Consider the following 16150-nt stretch of genomic DNA (forward strand, 5'->3'; position numbering starts at 1 on the left):
AAGCATGCTTGCATCATCATGTGCACTGCAGCTTGTCCACAGAATGCTTGCTTTTATTTGCTACATCCATTTACTAGCTACATGCAATAGCACTGGCATTAATCTGTGTACACTTAAGTATCGGAAATCAATCTCCCTGGAAGTGGATCAGCAGCAGAGCAATCTATTGATTGTACCGAAGCTTACATTAGACATTAAAGCCCTATATCCTGCTTTGGCAGTTGTAAATTCATTTGCTTTGTGATGTTACCAAAGGCTGGCTGTGTTCAGAGCCTGACAAGAAGCATGATTTGGATGGCATTTAATTGGTTCGGGTGTGAAATGATCAATACACTGTATACATCAGTTTTACAGAGCTATAATGACATAAATGGTTATTCTGTGGGATAATTTTAGTAACTACAGTTGCTCTGTTGACAGGAACAATGTCCTATGCAGCACGATGATTACACTACTTCATTAAATGCATGTTTCTTCTGAGAAATAAACTATGCTCCATGAATATATTATGAGATATTTTTGAGACTAAGCAATTATTAAAGCCCAATTCAGGCTCTCTGTATAAAAAAAAAAAGCAGAGCAATGAAGTAACTAGCTCATGGACAATATATTCACTTAAAAATGTAAATGTTGCTGGTGAATGCGGCTCCTAAACAATAGAATGCATGATTTTTGGCTAATATGAACACAAAGGAGTGATTTACTAAAACTGGAGTGTGCAATATCTGTTGCAACTCTGCATTGAAACCAATCAGCTTCTAAGTTGTATTGTTAAAGCTTAATTGGACAAGCTGAAGTTGGAAGCTGATTGGCTAAGGTGAATAGCTGCACCAGATTCTGACTGCTCCAGTTTAGGTAAATACCCCCCATAATTTCACCTATTGATAATACTTTTTGAAATGAGTGAAGGTATATACCAAAACAGACTTTTAAACAGAAATCTGTAGCCGTGGGCAGGGCCAGATTCTCGCACCTCTAGCCCAGCTATGTTGTGACATGATTTTTCCCTATTGCAGTCAACTAGCTAGCCTTAGTATCAAACTGATGAGATCGGGACTGAAAATGACTGTTTTTCTACTCTGCATCAGTACACTTAGGCTTGCCATACATTATAAAATGTTCTTGTACAATTTCCTTTAGATTTACCAAAACCATATAATATGAGGTCACACCTAAACACTTTCAATTTGTATCCAATCAGGCAGGCCCTCATACTACACTACATGAAGGTAAATCTAAAGGAAATTGAATAAGAAAATTGTATAATGTATGGCTAGCCTTAGAAACTGATAACTAAAAGATTTCTTAGGCCTCATTTACAAGCACATAAACCTGTACCTCTGCGCAGAGGGTCATGTTTATGTGCATGGAGAGTGACATGTGTTCCATGCAGCTGTATAGGATAAACTGACCTACGTTCAACTACTGTTCACATGATACTCTTCTCAACTTCAGCCTTGAATATTCTTGTTCAACCCTTTTACTGCCAGAGGCCATTTTTGCATTTTTTGCACTCATGTTTAAAAGATAATTTTAGGCCTAAAGATTACTTAAACCCCTAAACAAGATATACTTACTATAAGCAAAGACCCTGGAAAATAACATAGCAGTAGTTCCAATGTTTTATGTTATGTGATATTTGCGCAACAGTTTATCAAGCATAGAATTTTAGTAGGAAATACACATTTCATTTTAGGGCATACACACTCATTATATTTTGTTTTATGGTAAAATTTAAAGGCTGATTTGCCAAGTAAATAGATACCAAACATGTCAAGCTTTAAAATTGCACATGTTCATAAAACAACAACAAATTTCAGTATCCTTTATTTTCCAAAGGTGATGCTTTAAAGGCCCCACAAGTCATTACTTTAGAGTTAACCATGAATAATGAGCCAACAATTTGCTCTCACTCAGGCATAAGCATCATTTTCATACATAGGCACCCCCAATGGGTGTGTTTACGGGTGTATGTGTGAGTATAGAGGACCAAAAGTTCCCTATCTGATATAATGTCTTTGTGACATGTTCCCTTTAATGAGACATCAAGGGAACTGAAGGGAAAGTGAAACCTGGAAATGGAAGTGACTATATACATATCACTTCTGTGTTCCTTGTAGCTAGGGAAGATCATCAATTAATGTCTAAACCGCTGGCAACAAAAGTGAGTACATCCCTAAGTAAAAATGTCTAAATTGGTCCCAAGTAGCCATTTTCCCTCCCCGGTGCCATGTGACTCTTTAGTGTTAGGTCTTAGGTGTGAATGGGGAGCAGGAGTGTTAAATTTGGTGTTATCGCTCTCACTCTCTCATACTGGTCACTGGAAGTTCAACATGGCACCTCCTGGTAAAGAACTCTCTGAGGATCTGAAAAAAAAAGAATTGTTGCTCTACATAAAGATGGCCTAGGCTATAAGAAGATTGCCAAGACCCTGAAACTGAACTGCAGCACGGTGGCCAAGACCATACAGCAGTTTAACAGGACAGGTTCCACTCAGAACAGGCCTCGCCATGGTCGACCAAAGAAGTTGAGTGCACATGCTAAGCGTCATATCCAGAGGTTGCCTTTGGGAAATAGATGTATGAGTGCTGCCAGCATTGCTGCAGAGGTTGAAGGGGTGGGGGATCAGCCTGTCAGTGCTCAGACCATACGCCACACATTGCATCAAATTGGGGTCTGCATGGGTGTTGTCCCAGAAGGAAGCCTCTTCTAAAGATGATGCACAAGAGTGGAAGAGGACTCCAGCAGCAACCTGTGAAGCTCTGATGAACTCCATGCTCAAGAGAGTTAAGGCAGTGCTGGAAAATAATGGTGGTCACACAAAATATTGACACTTTGGGCCCAATTTGGTCATTTTCACTTAGGATTGTACTCACATTTTTTGCCAGCGGTTAAGACATTAATGGCTGCGTGTTGAGTTAATTTGAGGGGACAGCAAATTTACACTGTTATACAAGTTGTACACTCACTACTTTACATTGTAGCAAAGTGTAATTTCTTCAGTGTTGTCACATGAAAAGATATAATAAAATATTTACCAAAATATGAGGGGTGTACTCACTTTTGCGAGATACTGTGTGTTGACTATGCAAAATGTGATCCGACACCAGTTCACACAACTAGCAGCATACCTGTAAAACATTCATTTTAAATTACATAGTTACATAAATTAGCCTATTAACCCAAAAAAAAATTCTTTCAGTATATACATTTTTTATTTTTTTGTTTTCATGTACTTTTATAATATTACTGGAACATTACTCAGTATGTTTGAGCAGCTGTAACAGCCATAAAAAAAGAAAGATATAAACCATGAGAATAAAATACATTTTTTGTAAGCACCACAGCATTTTTATAGTTTGTCTGGACCCCTGTCACTGTCATTTTCACAGGATAGCTTGATCTGCATGTAAGTGTAGAGAAAATCATAAATAAATGCACAAAGGATTTCATATATTAAATACTATTGTTACGTACACTTATATTAAAAAAAGACCTCCTCACCTTCCCAAGTGTTATGCTGTGTACACACAATCGGAATTTCGGCCAGCAAAAGACCGATGAGAGCTTTTCATCGGAAAATGTGACCATGTGTATGCTCCATGGCTGGTCAAATTCCTGCAAGCAAAAATTTGAGAGCATGTTCTCAATTTTGCCGACGTAAAAACTTTCTATCGGAAATTCCGATCGCGTGTATGCAATTCCGACACGCAAAAACTCACGCATGCTCAGATTCAAATACGAGATGGAAGCTATTGGCTACTAGGAATTGAACTTCCTTTTTCTAGTCCCGTCATATGTGTTGCACGTCACCGCGTTCTTGACGATCGGAATTTGGTGTGACCGTGTGTAGGCAAGACAGCTTGAGCGGAATTCCGTCGGGAAAACCATCAGACCTTTTTCCGACCATAATTCTGATCGTGTGTGTACGTGGCATAAAAGGATTGTTCAAAACATTTTCACTCCTGCAATCTGTTGAATCTGTCAACAAACTCCCTTCACATCACAGGTATTTAACAGTTAAAACCCAGCAACATCAATTGACAAGTACTATAAGTTGACAGGCAAGTAGCATATAGTTTTGTGTTTGAAAATGTAGAAAAGGACACTTTGGGGTTGATTTACTAAAACAGAAGGGTGCAAAATCTGGTGCAGCTCTGAATAAAAACCAATCAGCTTCCAGATTTTTTGTCCAAGCTTAATTGAACAAGCTGAAGTTAGAAGCTGATTGGTTACCATGCACAGCTGCACCAGATTTTGCACTCTCCTGTTTTAGTAAATCAACCCATCCATAGCAAGCAAAAGGTGTCCCTTTTACATCAAAAGCGGTTTTAAACCAGCTAGAAAACAGCGATAATAAGTTAGAATCACTTGCAGAATTGAGCGATAGTGATTCGTGGGGTAATTCGTCATCAAACACTGAAAGTAATGACAGCGACAATTCTGCAACTGAGCAACTTTCAGTGTTTTTGATTTGATTACATTATTGAATATTTTTATTATTAGTATATTATTATTTGTTATAATTATTTATAGTTATTTATTATATTATAATTTATGATTTCATGTTTCTCGTTCAAAAATTTTATTTTATGTTAAAATAAATTACATGTACAGAATATAAGACAAATTATGTGATACCAGAAATAAAAAGTAGACATATTGAAGTACGGATGATACAAAGCAAAGAAGAATTTCAACATATTCGCGTGGGAATGACAATAAATGGCCTTATATATTTTAGAATTTGAAAACATTCTTATAGCTGAGTTTTAAACATTTTAATCCCAAGAAAATATAAATATGTCTAAAAGAAAATATATGATTTTAAAGTTTTGACCATAACTTCTAAAGTATGTTTATAGTAAGTATTATATAGTAAGGGAAGAACATAAAAGGTATATAGGAGGGGAAGGGGAGGGAATAATTCTCCGGAGGAGGTTTTATATATCATCTAATGTTGTAATTCTATAAAAAATCTTAATCACCATAACAATAAAACTCGGTTGTCAATATTATCTGACGTATAATATTTAATCCAGGGTTTCCATATGATATCAAACGTTGTCATCTGGTTTTTATCTATAGCGTCCATTTTAGCATGGATGAAAGATTGATTCATTCTACGTTTGGTTTCTGCAATATTCACCACATCTGTTTTCCACGCATTGGCTATAGTCTGCTTTGCGGCTATCAGGAGTGTAAGAACTAATTTGAATTGTTTCTGATTCAGAAAGGCTGGTTTTAAATTAAGGAGAGCTATAATTGGGTCTGGAAAAATTGGACGATCAAGAAAATGTTGTAATTATCAGAAAGATCTTTTTCCAAAATGATTGTACAAAGACCTAGAATCGATCGTACAATCCAAATCTTTTTCCCACTTGGCCACATATTTAGGTATAACAGTATTAGAATTAGATATCAATTGTGTATACAATGATGTAATACGACCTTTAGCATGTGGTTCCTTGAGACAAAATCTTTCAAATTGAGAAATATTATGTAAGTTTACATTTAAATTGAGAAGAGGAGTATAAAAATCTTTGATTTGGAGATATCTGAATATTTCTGATTGTGGAAGCTTATATAATTCACAAAGATCTGTAAAAGATTTTATTGATGTAGTTGAAGTTAAATTATATAGACAAGTGATACCAGCCTTAGACCAAGCTTTAAAGGTTTTGGGATATTTCCAGGCTGGGTAAAAAGTCGGATTTTTGTGGAAATATAATAGCGGATTTTGTGGAGATTGCAGACCATGTGAATTTCTATACCTATCCCATATAGATAGAGAGTGCTTAGAAATGGGGTTATTTATAGACTTACGATCCGCAGGTTGTAACCATAATATATTGTTTATAGGAAGAGGATATGATTTCATGTTTCAAACTTTATCATACCTGGGATCTCAACTAGACTCTTGTTTGGGCAGAATTAAGTGTATTATTCCTAAGAATTATTGGCCTACAATATAAAACTCCAAATTTCCATGCAAAACATTGTACCGCATTGAGCATCAAAAATGTGAAATAATCATCCCTCCAGGGAGGTGAAAGTGATTGTAAATAATCACCTTGTAAAGCAACCCATTAATTAAAAAAAAAAAAAAAAAGACAAAACATTTGTGTATAGATATAAGAAAATTATAAATACCTCTTTTTCCCTTTTTTATATGTGATCACATTCCCCCTGTTGTTAATGAAAAAGAGTGAAACTCAGCGCCAATGAAATTACCTTAAAGAGTGATAATGATGTGGGGGTGCTTGCCTCGTGGTTTGTTAACTTATTAGAATAAATCTTAATTCGTGCTAACAATACTAAAGGAAAAAAACACAAACCAAACAACCGCAATGATTTGTATCTTAAGTGCAACAAAGTGATGTCACAAAAAATTAGATATACCAAATTAAATATCAAAAAATTAATTATAAAAGTACAGTCCCAAACAAGTGACACTTAGTGGTCATAAAATATGTGAAAGTCCACCAGCATAAATCTTCCAAATGTGATGATATCTTCCAAAACCACTGAGTGATGCCTTCACCATAGATTTAGAAAAACGACACCCAAAAGTGAATGGATATGTAATCTGCTTACCAGATCAGTTTGACTTCTTTCGTTAAAAAGATAGTCAAACAGCGCTTATGCAGGATACCACCCTAGACACAGGATTAACCCTTTCAGTGCCTGCTCACATAGGTAGGACATGGGAATGTATGGGAACCTTCCTCCTCATAAGCACAGGCAGGATATAAGGAAAGAGCAAAAAACATCGCCTAATACCGTTTTTTATTTATAAAAGATAAGATAGCTTTAGCCAAATGGCTCCTTACATTAAAAAGTGCCTATCCCGGCGCTGGGGCTGCTGGCTTGTCAGATTAGGTGGTGGATGGAATGAGCCTTGTGTACACCTCCACGGGTGGCGTGCGTTCCAAACGGCCTTCGCCGACAACCAGGAGACCAGAAGTGACGTAGAAAAAATGTGAACATTCCCTCTGTTCTCAGCTGCATAAGAGCTAGAGGGAAGAGAATCAACAGCACACTGATCTTCCCAGTGAAAGGCTGATCATTGGAGGAGAGCAGAGTGAGTTCCTAGTACAGCTAGAGAACTGACCACAGTGTGCTCTCCTGCTTAGCGTAGTCAGTTATTAATAGGAAAGCAGGGGGATTGGCAGGAACACCAGGGATTTCACACAAAAGAAGCAACATTAGGAGAACAGGAGACACTTTTTTATGCAAGTACATGGTACAGCAGGCACATATCAGGAATATGAAATCTTGGGGTAATAAACACTTTATTAACAGAAATGTATGTTACCAGTACTGCTGTAATCAATAAGTAAATACAAGAGCTGAAACTTTTATTTTTCCTAGAACAAATAGTGCTGTAAGCTCCCTCCAGTGCTGGTCACATGAACAAAAGTCTTGGACTAGGTATTTTACCATGTGATCTTTGTAAAAATGTATTTCTTGATTCCCCCTTTTAACATAGATCATGATAGAAAAAAAAACTGTGAGCTTTTTTCATGTAACAATTACATAAAGAAGCCTTAACCTCTCTGGCGGTATGATTAGTTCTGATTTTAGGTGCTGAAAGCGGTACAATTATTTTGCATGGAAATTTGGCGTTTTATATTGTAGGCCTGCAATTCTTAGAAATAACTCTCTTAAATCTGTTCAAACCAGAGTCTAGCAGACATCCCGGGTATGATAAAAAATTATAATATAATAAATAATGATAATAAATAATAATAAAAATTATTCAATAATGTAATCAAATCCAAAAACACTGAAATTTGCTAATTTGCAGAATTGTCACTGTCATTAGATTTAGTGTTTGATGACGAATTTCCCCACAAATCGCTATCGCTCAATTCTGCAAGTGATTATAATTTATTATCGCTGTTTTCTAGTTGGTCTAAAATCACTTTTGACATAAAGGGACACTTTTTGGTTGCTATGGGCAATCTCCAAATTCCAGGCAGAAAAAACTGTATTTATAATATAAAAGTGCATGCAGGGCACTGCACAGACCACTAGGGACAAAGGAGGTGTGTCATTTTTTTATACAGATTACAGTACTGTGTGTGTTTTGTGTGTTTTTACTTTTTTGAATTTGGCGCCTATCTCCGCTCCCGTGCGCTGTAACGTTGCAGGGAACGGAGCTCGGCGGCACTCGGGCACTGTGTGAATCGAGCGGAGGACAGCTCGATCACACAGCGCGGAGGACATCGCTGGATCCAGGGGACAAGGTAAGTAACTCTCTCTGTATCCAGCGATGTGATCCCGAGTCTGGCTTAGGGTTTACCGCTTATGGTACTGAAATCCCAGCCCGAGCCAGACTCGGGATCACCCCCAGGGAGGTTAAACAGCATACTCTCCTGTAAAATGAGTGTTTAGTCTTTCTATGTTTTTTTTTTATCTTTCTATCTATTAAAATATTTTTAGGAAATACTTTGTGATTTCGTGATCTCTATATGGGGTGGTATGAATATAATGATTTACATCACACTAGCCTCAATATTCTGATATACAGGGTTTTTTATGTAAAAATTTGGGAGCGGTCATACATCTGCTCCCAGTGAAATTCGTTTTTGCCCTGATAGAATTCTCTGGGATTTTATAAATCGCTGTCAGGTTGCAGGGTGACAAGGCAGTGTGTTGTGACTCCGGAATATTACAAAATTATTTTTCTGGATAAGGGCAATGAAAGTAGGCGTAATGTATGAAACTAGATTTACCTCACTCCAAGGTCTTTTGAGTTAACATTTGAGTATTGTTTCACTTTAAGGGGATTCTAAATACGTGTCTTAAAAGCAAACCAAAAGATGCACTATTAAATGCAGATTTTAACAATCATGATGAAAAAAATAGCAGCCATGGACGTATTACTTAGTAATGTAACATAGTTTATGCACTAGTTGCTGACAGTAGAAGAGCTTAGAAAAGCAAAAAGTGTGTCTCATTGAAATGGAAATGTACAGCTGCAATCATCTCATATTTTTTGCACTTACTCCCTGTCAATCTAATTTTTTTCCGTCTGGCTTTTTTTTATGCGTGTTAGATCTCACTGCTGAAGCAAAACTTAGAAATGCAGCTGTGCCAGTCCCAGAATGCTTTGCAGCAATTGCAGTCACAGTTTAGTCAAGAGCGTCAACGCCTCACTCGGGAGCTTCAAGAATTGGAGGAGGAACACCAGCAGAGGCAGAAGTCACTGCAAGAAGCTCACATGTTGGCATTCCAAAGTATGGAGGAAGTAAAGGACCAAGAGCAAAAAGCAAGTTAACCTTGTTTTTTTTGTTTTGTTTTTTAGCTGTCTCACGCAAACATAAGGCTGCCATTTAGCATGGGACACATTACAGATGTTAGGTGTGAATAGGTATTTTTTAATATATTATATTAGGGTATTTTTCTGTACAGTTCGAAAAGTGGTTCTAAACTCAAAATTTTTCTTTACCTTAAGGCATTACCTGCATTAAGGTAAAAAATGTCTCACTGCCTATCATACCACCACTCAAGTGAACCTGTGCTTTGCTTCCACCAAACGCCTCCCCTACACTATTTGGTTAATAGGAGTGAACGGAGGAAATCTTAAGCCTGAGGACTCTCTCTTTGGCCCATGTGACAGTTCTGAGTGCCCGAGTAGCTATTCACCAAGCCCCGTCACTGTCACATGGGAGGAACAGGAGTGAGTCAAATGCTTCCCCATACTCAGATGTAGTGGGTATTTTTCTTTGCCCCCAGTGGTCAAACAGAGAGGCGGGGGGGGGGAGGGAGAGCACATGCTTTTTGTGGGGCCATACAGACAGACCCCTGGTTTGCTTTAAGGAGAAAAAAGGGAAAGAAAAACAATCGTGAGAGCAGACAGGATGCACAGCATTACAAGAAGATTGGTATTCTAGCAGTAAAGTGCTTTGTTCTGTTAAGATAATTTGCTCAATTTTCTTGTCTTGTACATGCAATTTGTCTATCACCAGAGAATGAATAGTACATACTGGTTATTTTCCTGTGTTAGAGTTTTTATTTTTCTCCTGTTACACAGGATCTGGAAGACCGTTTGCATCAAAAATACTCAGAAGAACTCCAGTCTGTAAAGGATGCCCACAAGCAGGTCATGGACATGCTGCGAGTGGAGATGGAACAGGAGTTGCAAACCTTGCGCTTTGAATTGGAAGATGAAGGCAAAGCCATGCTAGGTATACTCATCCTATGAATGATAACAGAAGGCATTTAGGAGTTTTGCTTACACTATAATCCGCTTATGTTTTAATTTTTCGGAATGATTCTGCTTAAAAGAGAAAAAAATCTATTTATAAAACCGACCCTGAACGCCTTTTTAATGCATCTTAAAGCGGTAGTAAACCCGCAAATTTTTTTTTATCACCTGCAAAGCAAAAGACATAATGAGCTAGTATGCACCGCATACTAGCTCATTATGAAATACTTACCTTAGAACGAGGCCCCGACATCTGGCCCGATCCATGCCGAGGGAGCTGACATGCTCCCTCTGCGTTTCTTCTGGGAATCGCGGCTCCGGCGCTGTGAGTGGCCGGAGCCGCGATATCGTCACTCCCGCGCTTGCGCACGGGAGATTTCATCCCGGCCGAGTCCGGCCACTGCCGGACTTTCAGCCGAGAATCCCCTTGTGCTCATGCGCCGCTGCAGTCGGCGGCGCATACCGAGGGGAATATCTCCTAAACCGTAAAGGTTTAGGAGATATTTTTTTTTACCTACAGGTAAGCCTTATTATAGGCTTTCATGTAGGTAAAAGTTAAAAAAATGAGTATACAACCACTTTAATTGCGCTGTTCCACATTAAATCTTTAATGGAGTGCTTATATGAGTCACCTTAACCACTTCAGCCCCAGAAGAATTTACCCCCTTCCTGACCAGAGCACTTTTTGAGATCTGGCACAGCGTCGTTGACAATTGACAATTGCGCGGCCTTGCGACATGGCTCCCAAACAAAATTGACGTTCTTTTTTTCCCACAAATAGAGCTTTCTTTTGGTGGTATTTGCTCACTCCTTCGGTTTTTATTTTTTGCACTATAAAAATAAAAATAGTGACAGTTTTGAAAAAAACGCATTATTTTTTACATATTGCTATAATAAATAACCCACAAAAACATTTTAAAAAAAATTTTTTCCTCAGTTTAGGCCGAAACTTATTCTACATATTTTTGGTAAAAAAAATTGCAATAAGCGTTTATTGATTGGTTTGCGCAAAAGTTATAGCGTTTACAAAATAGGGAATAGTTTTATGGCATTTTTATTCATTTTATTATTATTATTTTTTTTACTAGTAATGGCGGGGATCAGCGATTTTTTTTATCATGACTGTGACATTATGGTGGAAACATCGGACATTTTTGACACATTTTTGGGACCATTGTCATTTATACAGCAATACAAATGCACTAATTCCTGTGTAAATGACACTGGCAGTGAAGGGGTTAACCACTAGGGGGCAGTGTATGAGTTAAGTGTGCCCTCGGCAGTGTTTCTAACTGTTGGGGGCATGGCTATGTGTGACACATCACTGATCTCTGCTCTGATCACAGGGAGCAGAGATCAGTGACAGCGTCACTAGGCAGAATGGGTAGATGCTTGTTTACATTAGCATTTCCCCGTTCTTCCTCCACGTAAGGCGATCGCGGGTATCCCCACGGTGATCGAGTCCGCAGGACCTGTGACCCGACTCACGGAGCTTGCTGTGGGAGCACGTCCCGCCGGCCGCCTCTTAAAGGGCAATGTACAGGTACATGATTCTGCCTGTACGAGCCCTTCTGCCGACGTATATCGACATGAGGCGGTCAGCAAGCGGTTAAAGCATTATTAAACACAAAAACTAAAATTTATTAAATTGCACCTTACCATTTCTTAGATGTGTCAACTGCATTTGTTTATCTTCTTTTAGACTTTTTTCCTTTAGTTTTACCTTGAGATTCACCCAGTAAGCATGTTCTTTTTCAACTTCTTTTAACAGACCACTTGGTCAATTGGCAGTTTGGCAGTTTCGAGAGCTGGGCTATGGACTTGTGAATTCAAACAATTTGGCCACCATATATTTTTAGCCTCTCGTGCCAAAGAAACAAAACCAATAAAAATATTTTTCAAACATACAGTGTTCCTTCATGTCTCTTGAACCCACACAGATTTCACAGTCATAAAACCATGAAAAATAAATGAAACAGTCCCACAATGTGACAACCGGGTCTTCACTGTGCAGGTGCTTGTGCTATCTCCAATCACTGTGCTCCAAAACAAGCATGTGAACAGTGAAGACATTGTGGAACTGTTTCATTTGATTTTGGTTTCATGACTGTAAAATCTGTGTAGGTTTAAGAGACAGAAACATAAGGACACTGCATAGTGTACAAATATTTTTTATTGGTTTTGTTTCTTTACAAAATCAATAAATGTGTTAGGAATGAAAGGGTAAGGTGTTAGGAATGAAGGATGTCACATCGTTTGATGAAAATTAAAATTTTCAAACTACAGAGGGCTGAATTCAAAGACATCCCAAAAATCAAAGTGAAAAAAAGATGCAGCAAGCTAGTCCATTTTCCTGAAATTTTATTGCAGTAACTCTGAATGGTACTCAATAGTTTGTATGGCCCCTAGGTGCTTGAATGCATGCCTGACAATGTTGGGGCATGCTCCTAATGAGATGACTGATGGTGTCCTGGGATATTTCCTCCCAGATCTGGACCAGGGCATCACTGAGCTCCTGAACAGACTGAGGTACAACCTGGTGGCGTCGGCTGGAACGAAAAAAAATGTCCCAGGGGTGATCTATTGGATTTAGGTCTGGCAAGCGTAGGGGCCATTCAATAGTATCAATGCCTTCATCCTCCAGGAACTAGCTGCATACTCTCTCCACATGAGGCCAGGCATTGTGCACCAGGAGGAACCCAGGACCCAGTGCACCAGAGTAGGGTCTGACAATGGGTACAATGATTTCATCCCTATACCTAATGGCAGTGAGGGTGCCATTGTCTAGCCTGTAGAGGTCTTTGTGTCCCTCCATGGATATGCTTCCCCAGACCATCACTGACCCACCACCAAATCGGTCATGCTGAACGGTGTTACAGGCAGCATAATCCACGGCTTCTCCACACCCTTTCACTTCTGCCACAGGTGCTCAGGGTGAACTTGCTCTCATCTGTGAAAAGAACAGGGTGCCAGTGGCGGACCTGCCAATTCTGGTGTTTAATGGCAAATGAGCTTCATAGTGCTAGACAGTGAGCACAGGGCCCACTAGAGGACGTTGGGCCCTCAGGCCACCCTCATGAAGTCTGTTTCTGATTATTTGGTCAGAGAGATTCACTCCAGTGGTCTGCTGGAGGTCGTTTTGTAGGGCTCTGGGAGTGCTCAGCCTGTTCCTCTTTGCACAAAGGAGCAGATGCCAATCCTGCTAATAGGTTAAGGACCTTCTATGACCCTGTCCAGCTCTCTTAGAGAAACTGCCTGACTCCTGGAATCTCCTCCATGCTCTTGAGACTGTGCTGATAATGATAATGAGGGAAAAAAAAATGTCAGTGGCCAGCACCTGTAAACCATTCCTGTTTTGGAGGTCGTCTCATTGTTGCCCTTCTAGTGTCATCTCTAGTTGCCCTTCATTAACACCAAAGCAGCTGAAACTGATTAACGACCCCCTCTGCTACTTAACTGACCAGATCAATGTCCCAGGAGTTTAATTGACTTGATGCTATACTCTGATTAAAACGTGTTCCTTTTTTTATACTCTGATTAAAAAGTGTACAGCAGTGTATATTATTTTATTTTTTTTGGCATGAGAGGATAAACCCAAGTATATGGTCGAATTAATTGAATTCACAGGTCCATAGCACTGCTTGTTTCATATATTACGTTAGGCACTAGGTTTAGATCAGCAAGCTGTGGCAATCACACGTTTAGAAGCAAATAACTTTTTTTCCTTGGCGCAGGGAATATTGTCTTTCATTTAGTGAGAGAGTCGGGACAAACCACTTTACACTGGCAGGGGTGCTTACAATGGTCTGCTGTTATTCATTATGTAAATACTTTACCCCAAATAAGAACTGTTGTACAAGCCTAAAAAGCATTGGTTGGAGTTCAGCTTCAATGTGCCATCCAAGTCCACTTAAATGTGCTGCATCTAGCACTACCCTCTTTAAAATTAAGCAAATCCAAATCTGCTTCCAAATGTAAGACCAATCCCCCCTTCAGTAATTGCTGAAGTCCTGTATGGGGGGGAAAGGCTGTGGTCCTGGAATGGGTTACAAATTGTTTCTGCTTTATTTGAACTTGATTGTAAGATTTTGTAAAATAGATGTCTGTTGAAGTACAGGTGCTACTTGTGTTCTGTATGTCAGTTTGTTCCATGATGGCCCATAAAACACAGTTCTGCATTTGTTTTTTGGAATGCAGCATCCCTGCGCTCTGAGCTTAATCATCAACACGCAGCAGCCATTGACCAGTTAAGGAACCATCATCATCAGGAAATGGAAGCTGCTGCAGAAGAACTTGAAAGACATACGGATCTTAGCAGACGTCAGGTAAATCAGAAATCAGTGGAATGCTAGAGAGATATAACTGTTGTTTTGATTTTGCTATGTTAATGTATATACTAAACAGTTGTTTACCAGCAATAAATCTGAGGTCTAGCGTCTGTTGTTTCTTAAAAGAGGAAAATGTGATTTATAAAATTCCTGTTTGGTCACATGATATATTGATTCTTGCAATGCTTCTGGCAATAACTACATCTATTAAAGCGGAGTTCCACCCAAAAGTGGAACCTTCTCTTAATTGACTCCTCCTCCCCTCCGGTGCAACATTTGGCTCCTTTCAGGGGGGAACGGGTACTTGTTTTTGACAAGTACCTGTCCCCACTTCCAAGAGGCAATTCCGTCCCTCAGAAATGCGGTCCCCTTCCTCTACTGCCAGGCCACTTAGATGGTGCAACACGCTTTGCACATGAAGCCAAAAAGGCTTCACTGCCAGGTTCCCTTACTATGAATGACGGTGGCAGCACCCAAGAGCCGATCCAAAAATCGGCTGGGGTGCCAACATCACGGGAGCCCTGGACAGGTAAGTGTCCTAATTAAAAGTCAGCAGCTACAGTATTTGTAGCTGCTGACTTTTGATTTTTTTTGTGGGGAGCCGGACCACCTGTTTAAGTAGATTTGTAGCCACAGCAGACAAGCCAGAGCAGACGTCATTTATATGAGCTTTTGTTTGCATCTGGGCTTATTTTCTTCCCTATACAAGCCAAAGTGTATGCAAAAATAACTCAGAAGTGGCTTAAAGTAGAGCTAAAGCTAGAGCTTCTATCCTTCCATACTGCCAAGGAAGCTGCCATCTTAGCCTCTGTTTGATCTGCGTTTGCCATGGTGCTGCACATATGATCAGTTATGACACCAGACATTTAATAGCTTGAGCGTTCAGTTGAGAGCACAAGCAACTGTGACAGTTATTCATGGCATGATGTACCTTGAATGTACCTGTTTTGGGAAACGAGTAAATTGATGGATTTCATTTGTACTACATACCAGGGCAACCCACCGTCCAGCCCCCTTGGTCCCAGGGATCGCCCGCTCCTTCCGGGGAGTCTGGGACCACATTCGCTGGCTTCAGCATGGCTTCAACATGTAGAGTGGTGTGAATCAGAGCAAGGCAAATCCATGCCTCAATCTCAGTTGTTCCAGTTTTCTTATCCACCATTTCCTGGCTAGTAAAACCAGGGGACGCATCTAACCAAGCCGATCTGTGTTTGGTTAGATGCTGTGAAGGGCAGGTGAGACGCTGGGGTCTTTTAGACCCCTAATGTCTCCATAAAGAGTACATTTGACCCGTTCAATGCTATCACATGGGGGTTTATTAACCCTTTGTGATAGCAGTTAAAGTAATTGTAAAATCAGAAGGTTTTTTTATCTTAATGCATTCTATGCATTAAGATAAGCCTTCTATGTGCAGCAGCCCCCCCCCCCCCAATACTTACCCGAGCCCCTCTCTATTCAGCGATGTTCACGAGTGCCTCGGCCGTCCGGGACTCTCCTTCCTGATTGGCCGAGACACAGCAGTGGCGCCATTGGCTCCTGTTGCTGTCAATCAAACTCAGTTAGCCAATCAGGAGAGAAAGGGGGGCCAAACCACAGCTCTGTCTGA

General features: G+C 39.7%; 1 protein-coding gene across 6 annotated transcripts in view; it reads left to right on the forward strand.

The window, feature by feature from the left end:
- Positions 1-16150, forward strand: part of FAM184A (family with sequence similarity 184 member A) — a 300376-nt gene that overhangs the window by 263755 nt on the left and 20471 nt on the right. For all 6 annotated transcript variants that reach the window (XM_077487031.1, XM_077487035.1, XM_077487036.1 and 3 more), the window contains 3 exons: positions 9065-9277; positions 10043-10196; positions 14414-14541. In XM_077487031.1, coding sequence (XP_077343157.1) covers positions 9065-9277; positions 10043-10196; positions 14414-14541 — 495 coding nt within the window. The remainder of the gene's footprint in view (positions 1-9064; positions 9278-10042; positions 10197-14413; positions 14542-16150) is intronic.

Source organism: Lithobates pipiens, unplaced genomic scaffold (assembly GCF_037356315.1).
Source record: "Lithobates pipiens isolate NorthernLeopardFrog02 unplaced genomic scaffold, aLitPip1_a1.2 Scaffold_18, whole genome shotgun sequence".
Lineage (NCBI taxonomy): Eukaryota > Metazoa > Chordata > Amphibia > Anura > Ranidae > Lithobates > Lithobates pipiens.